Raw genomic sequence first — 7,637 nt, forward strand, 5'->3', positions numbered from 1 at the left:
ACAATAAAGAGATCCCTGCTACTGACAGGACCTAGACAAGGTTGGCATTATCCACATTATTTACAATTGTTCCCGGAATTCTAGACAAGCCAATAAAATGTGAAACTTAAATAACCATTGGAAAGGGAAAGATAAAATCATCATTAATAGCAGATGATCATTTACTTAGAAAACTCATAAAAATAGGCTGAAAAATGATTAGAAGTATTAAAGTGTTCAGCAATTTAGTCAGATTTTTAAAAAGAGAAATACTCAAAGCATTCCAATATAAGAGGAATGCTTTATTATTATATTGTAAAATAATCGTCCCACTAATATTTATTATATACAATGTACCACACACTGTTATTAAACACTCTTTGAACATCACCTTCTTTAATAATCACATTTAATTATTTCATTAAGCCTAATGAAGTAGGTATGACTCCTATCATTACAGCAAAATAAACCACACCTCTTCAAATTTAAACAGACAGCACAAAGAGAGTTGCAGAGCTGGGGTTCATACTGGGGTCAGGTCTCAAATGTCCACATATATACTCCTAGCCTGTGTTGTTGAAAAACATAAAGGTAAAAAAATGAGGTCATAAAAACAACAAACAATATAAAATATAAAAGAAGGACTTCAGTAAGGAATGTTTATGATGTAATAAATTATAAAACCTTGCCAGAGGGTACTAAAAAGGTAGGCACATCTTCCAGGATGTACATGTGTATGTGTGTGCATGCATGTGATGTATGTACACACACAGATACTGCTGCATGAGTACATGCATACATACATATACATACATACATACACACACTTTGGAAGCTGGAGATTGGTGTCTGGATTCTTCATGCTTTTAGGAATTAAAAAAGAATTCTCTGTTGCTACCCCAATGTGAAAAGAGACTTATGCAAGGATCTTAAGCATCAGTAATTACAACAAATGGATTTATTCTTATTTCCTGTATGATGTGAAGATAGGTTAGAAAACATAAGGATACAGAATATCAGAATGTGACCAAAATTTATCTTTTCAGAAACTTGTAATTTGTATATTACTTTTCTAGCAAAAATAAGAATGTTGAAGAAATAAATATATGCCTGTGTAAATTTCATTTTATTGTGGTTGTCAGTCATTGTAGACTTATCCTCTCTGCTATCCTGGGTGAAGGCTAAAAGCCCACATTCATAACTCACACATTATTGGACTTATGGAAGCTGAACTTACCTAACCACATTGAAACAGATCACAGAGGCAAGTACCACTGACTATAAGCAGTGTGGTTAGGACAGTAAAACCAAAACAACCAAAAGCTGTGCTCCATCAAGGCAAAGAATATGTTCTATTTATTTTACATCCCTGAAGATTTAGCGCAGAACTTGGTGAAGAACCATGGAGTCTAACACAGAGCAGGTACCCAATTCCCAGCCTTTATTTTGTTTTATTTCATTTTTTTTCCTAAAGACTGGGTCTTGCTATGTTGCCCAGATTGATCTCGAACTCCTGGCCTCAAGAGATCCTCCTGTCTCAGCCTCCCAAAGTTCTGGGATTACAGGCCTGAGTCACTTCACCCACAATTTCCATCCCAGCCTTTATAAAGGATTTTGGTTTTATGCCTTGGCTCTTCAGTTTTATAGGATTTAGTTATTTATAATAAGGAACTTTAATCTTGAACTCAAGAAATTAAAAATATTACTTTTTGTAAAGCTAGGAAGCTTATTACATGTACTTATAATTCAGTCAACCTTCTCTAACGAAAGAGAATCAAGTTATTCATTTTCTATTGTTGGCTTTATGATGGACTCTGAGTCTCAGCTTCCCCAACTACAAAATCTGGGTTAGTAGGTGTCCAAGGTTCATTTCAATAATATTATTCCAGGATTAAACAATAAAATATACCCTTATAAGACTAAACTGCTGCTTACCTGAGTAGTAAAAGGCTACCAACTTCAGCTCTTTTAAAATTTGTAAAATGTGCTCCAGATACACAAGAGTATATCATAAAGCAAATGGGCACCTTAACATCACCCATCTGAATACTGAATTGCATTTCTGACAGATGCAAGGCAGTTCCTCTTCTCATAGCAGGGCAAAAGGTGCACAGTGCCACTAAGGATAATCAAACTCAATTAGTCAAGTGTCAAAAAACTTAACATGTTTTAAATGGATTCAAAGGTAATTCTATCTACTCCAAGGTATATAACCAAAATAAATAAAAACACATGTCCATATAAAATGATATACATGAACGTTCACAGCAGCACTATTCTCAATACCCCAAACATGCAAACAACTCAAACTTCTATCAATCGATGAATGGGTAAAATGTTGTATATCCATATAATGGAATACTACTTGGCCATAAAAAGGAATGAAGTACTGACACATGCTACAACACAGATGAACCTTGAAAACACTATGCTAAGTGAAAGATGGCAGTCACAGAGGGCCATATATTATATAATTCCATTATATGCGATGTCCATAATAGAGAGTAGTGGTTTCCAGGGGTTAGAGTTTGAGGGAAAATGGGGTATGATTGCTTAAGGATATAGTGTTCTCTAGGAAAGTGTTCTGAAATTGATTATGTTAATGGCTGCACAGCTTTGTAACTAGAAACCACTACACTGTATACTTTAAATGCATAAATTATATGGTGTGTGCGTTATATCTCAATAAAGCTGTTACTGAAAAAAAAAAAAAAAGAGAGAGAAATTTATCCCATGAGTTTAGCCATCCTGGAGGTGGAATCTAGGGCCATCTCAGTGGGTACTGGGAACACAAGGTAGATTCTAGTATTTTAGTAAAAGGCTCCAAAAATGAGATCTAACAGCAGTCTCTCTCAGCTGAATTAGAATTTACCTGGTCATCTCTCTTTGGACAACTCTGACTGGTCTGTTGAGTTTCAGGTACCCAGCATGCTATGCTTTCCCAACATGAGGGGATCTTGCCAGTCAGGAGAAGACAAAAACAAGGATCCTACCAACAGCACTTAAAAGCTTGAGATTACAAGGTAGATGTTGGGGTGTGCAAGCAACAGCTGGACTTGTTCCTGCTCTCCTAATGAAAGACACAGCTCCAAGTCTCTAGGCAGACGGCAGCAATGTGGTGGCCCAGAAGCAATGGAGACAGCTGGCATTTTGTAGTCATACAGTAGAAAGTTCCAGGCATGTATTATTGTGATTGAATAGGGGACCATCTTTGCATCTCAGTGGCTATCTCTAGAGGGTTTCTCCACCTATCAAGAGAAAGCACCAATTCCCAAATTGCCAAGGGCATGTTAGAGTTGAGGTTTCCAAGACATAAAAAACAACAACAACAACAAACAAACAAATGTGTCCAGGATTCTGAACTCAAGAGCAGGCAGGAGTTTGGCTTGGGCAAGAACAGACACAAGGCAGTGTGGGGGGCAACCCAGACAATGTGCTGTGGAGGGAAGAGATACAGCAGATATTTAAGGTTCAAGTAAATCAGAAAGACTAAATTCCTAGCTAGATGGCATGGACTTTTAGCAACCAGACAGAAGCAAGTAAGAGGGAGAAAGAATCCAGAGGCAGCTAAGACACCTGAAGTCCACATGTGCAACTCTGTCTGCAAGGCAGTAGTTTAGGGGCAGCCTGGGGGTAAGGCACATGCCACTTCAGCTGGGTTTACTGCCAGGCTAGCAAGGTTATACAAAAAGTGGCAAGGATAGGCAGGTACAGAAGTTGAATTAGACAGGAAAGAGAAAGACAGACACAATCAAGTCATAGAGACTGAATGACAAGGATTGAGAATTCAGGCTCAAGAGTGAGGGGTTCAGGCACAATGAATGGGCCATGAGCTCCACAACTTGATAGGGAGTTTCAAGTAATGGGCTCAAGACTGTTGGGAAGAGTAAAGCATGATCTTGAGCCAAGAACTCTAAGACAGTAGCTCCTTGTGGTTTTCCCACCATTGGCTGGACAGAGAGCAGAGCACATTCAGGCACCAAGTTCTTTACATAACTGCTGGCTGCAAGGCACAGTCAGGGGTCAAAGAATGGGGTGACAGGAGCTCTGGATCCCTGGTCAGACCCAGTCTCCTTCATGTGAGTAAAAGATATAGTTTTCTTATTTGTTATTTCTATCTTTTTACTTTCAACAGAGCCCTCAAGCGTGGCTATCTGGACTCCTGCTGACCACTCCTTCACTCCCTTTTGGATCCTAAATTGCATAAATCATCAGGGGGCCAACTTCTCACCCCTTTGAGGTCACCTGACTGCACAACCACTTTTTAATCCTAACAGGGTTTCCTGGCTGTGTATGTCACCCTGATGTACACAAACATAAATCATGGTGATTAGTTTGTTCCCGTAGGTGCTGGTCCAATGTGCGGATATGAACCCAAATATTTTCTGAGGACAGACTCTGATCTAGAGTTGCATCAGATAATGCAATTCCAGGCTACCTCAATCTATAAGACTGATTTATGAACAAGATTGCCTTAACTTATCCATTCTGCATTTTCCTATTTATTTCATATGAACCAGAGATTCCCACCCCATCTCAGTTATGCAGATTCTTAGGCAAAGAAACATACTTTTTTTGGTTAGGATATAGTACCACTCTCCTTTACCTTTCTAAAATAATCACTACCAAAAAAACAAAAGAAAAAGAAGAAAAAGTATCATTTTCAGTTATTTGAATAACTTCATCTCCTTTAGACTTTTGCTAATTTGCATATTTGGCTTACCTGATTGAGTAATTTCTCAAACCACTAGCAACACACAACATAACTGTCCCTTAAGCAAAGGTTCAAATACCTCCCAAACATGTTGCTGTGCAAGGGGTGAACCCAGCATACTCCCAGTCGTAAGTCATCTCACTGTCCTCAGGGAGAGGGATGTCCAGCTCTCGGGAGGCCAGGCTCTCATCACATGCTTCCAGGAGACAAGGCCGTTCTGTGGGCAGCTTGGGGCCTTCACACTCTTCCTCAGGCAGCTCAGTCTCAGTCTGCGTGAATGTGAGGAGCACACGGCACTTCACCTCGCGGACCTGAACACCCGGCCCACACGTGGTACTACAGGCTGACCAGGGTTCTGGAATGAACCTAGGGAAAACCAGGGAGCCACCAGAAAAGGACACTGAGGGTCATTAAATACAGGCCAGAAAAGGAGGAGTGACACATTCAGTGAAGGCAAAAATAACCAGCTTCACTTAGGGAAATTCCACACATTTGGAATTCTATACTTTTGTTGATGGTCAATAATGCAGTTAACAAACTTTCAAATCTTACTAGCAACAGAAAGAGTAATTCACTAAATATATATTCTACTTTTACATACATTTTATAATTCAAATCTGTGCTATGGCCTTTGGGAAAATTACAAAGGTTTTATTTAAGATTTAGTAATAAATAAACCATCATATGGAGATCACTTCTAATCTAATTTCTTTTATAATACGGAGATTTTCACCAATATTTACTCAGCAAATTAGTATTGAGCTTATCCTCTGTAATGGGCACATTAGTATTAAACTGTCTCAAGTTTAGCAGCTAAATTTTAGGTTATCTTAAACACTTTTTACAGAGTAGATGAAGCCTTAATATTCTTTTATGTTTAATATACAAGTGCACAAAGCTTCTGGATCTTCTTTAAAACAAAAGAAATACTGCACAATCTTGCTGAACAAAGCATTTAATTCTTATTCTGAATTATTATCTACTAAATCAAAGGTCATCAAACTATGACTAGCAGGTCAAATGTGGCCCACCTATCTTCGGTACAGCCCACCAGCTGAGAATCATTTTTACATTTTTAAACTGTTGGGAGAAAAAAAGATCTTTTGTAACATGTGAAAATTACATAAAATTAAATTTTACTGTGCATAACTAAAGTTTTACTGGAATATAACCACACTCATTTTTCCACCTATTGTCTATGGCTTTTGTGCTACCTAAAAGAACTGAATATTTGCAATAGAAACCATTTGGCCTACAATGCCTAAAATATTTACTATCTGGTCCTTTACTGGACCCCTGCACAGAATTTGAAAACCAGATTCCGTAGGGATAGATATATTTAAGATACTCTGAAGAAACACTTTGTATCCTGAGATATTAATAAGTGATAGAGGAGAAAGGGTTCAGTAATAGAATAAGTTTTGAAAACTTTGGGCTCAATAATGTTCAACAGATTTATTCACCGCAAAACTTTTCCAAAGACTATGAAATACAAATGCATAATACAAATGCTTAAGAGAGAAATATTATGTGCATCATTTCATAAACTTAAGTGAATACAGACCCTTATCCATGGGATTACATTCTACTAAATAACTTGAGAAAACACTGCTAAGATGTTTGTTTAAGATGCAGTTCCAAAGCTTAATATTTCTAACCTCAGAAAGACAGGGTTGTAAGGTTCTCACAGAGTCATCCAACCTTTTTTCCCCAGGCAAGACTTGAATATAGTTGTCCAAAAAAGCACACCCCCAATCAGCAGAATGAAATGCCATTGCTATATACGTGTCCTGCAAAGAAATATCAATCAACACAAAACATGTTGTTCACTGTGTTGAAAATTGTTAGTGTGGAACCCTTCTCTCTAATTCTCAAATTCCATGTGAGGGCTTGCTCAGCTTCCCAGGATGGGGCAATGCTGGAGTTAATATTTGATGTTTCTTTTCTTTCTTTGCTACTTTTATGGTAGAATCAGAAAGGAAACTGGTTAAAGATGAGGAATCCATATAGTGTAATAATATGTAGTCATTTAAAAGGACATGGGTTTAGTTATGAATTGATAAAGAACAGTCTTCTCTTGAAGACTGTTACATGAAATAAATACATTATACATATATGCCACAGTCTATAACATACACTATCTATATACACCTATATACTATTTTTTGATTTTAGAAAAAAGAGATCATAGTATATGAACTGTCCCATATGTAGCATGTTTGTATGTGTCCTGGTTTATGTATAATTTATCTCTTCTAGAAGCAACTGAAAGTGTCAGGAACTAGAATGTTTAAAGAGGGAGGTTTTTACTTTATATCTTTAAAAGGTTTAAAGTTTCTAAGCATGTGCATATTCTACCTTATGGTCATTTTTTTCTCTCTTTTCTCCTTGGTAATAAAAACTTACAAATGGGATTTTGTTTTAATGGGAAGTAGATATTTTCATTCAAATTGGACTTCTATATCTTGGTGATTGAGAATCTCCAGAAGAGATGAGGTAAGAAGGTTCACCTCGGCCAAGCAGGGTGGCTCACACCTGTAATCTCAGCACTTTGGGATGCTGAGGCAGGTGAATCACCTGAGGTCAGGAGTTCGAGACTAGCCTGGCCAACATGGTGAAACTCGGTCTCCACTTAAAAAAAAAAAGCAAAACAAAAATTAATCATGGTGGTGCCGCCTGTAATCCCAGCTACTTGGGAGGCTGAGGCAGGAGAATCGCCTGAACCCAGGAGGTGGAGGTTGTAGCAAGCCAAGATTGTGCCACTGTACTGCAGCCTGGGCAACAGAGTGAGACTCCATCTCAAAAAAACAAACAAACAAAAATGTTCACCTCAACTCCCAGCAGGACAAATAATGGTTACACTCAACGTCCTCCTAGGTTTTCTGTATATTTCAAGCTGGTTTTCAATGATTTTTTAAAAAGTCCCTTTAAAAAGTAAATGTTA

General features: G+C 37.8%; 1 protein-coding gene across 6 annotated transcripts in view; it reads right to left on the bottom strand.

Moving 5' to 3' along the window:
• The window catches only part of LOC116268620 (ADAMTS-like protein 3), a 128,850-nt gene extending 121,557 nt beyond the window's left edge, over positions 1-7,293 (bottom strand). For all 6 annotated transcript variants that reach the window (XM_031668420.1, XM_031668417.1, XM_031668418.1 and 3 more), the window contains exon 1: positions 4,773-7,293. In XM_031668420.1, the coding sequence (XP_031524280.1) occupies positions 4,773-4,830 (58 nt within the window). In that variant the 5' untranslated portion in view covers positions 4,831-7,293. The remainder of the gene's footprint in view (positions 1-4,772) is intronic.
• Positions 7,294-7,637: the final 344 nt, after the last annotated feature.

Source organism: Papio anubis, chromosome 7 (assembly GCF_008728515.1).
Source record: "Papio anubis isolate 15944 chromosome 7, Panubis1.0, whole genome shotgun sequence".
Taxonomy (NCBI): domain Eukaryota; kingdom Metazoa; phylum Chordata; class Mammalia; order Primates; family Cercopithecidae; genus Papio; species Papio anubis.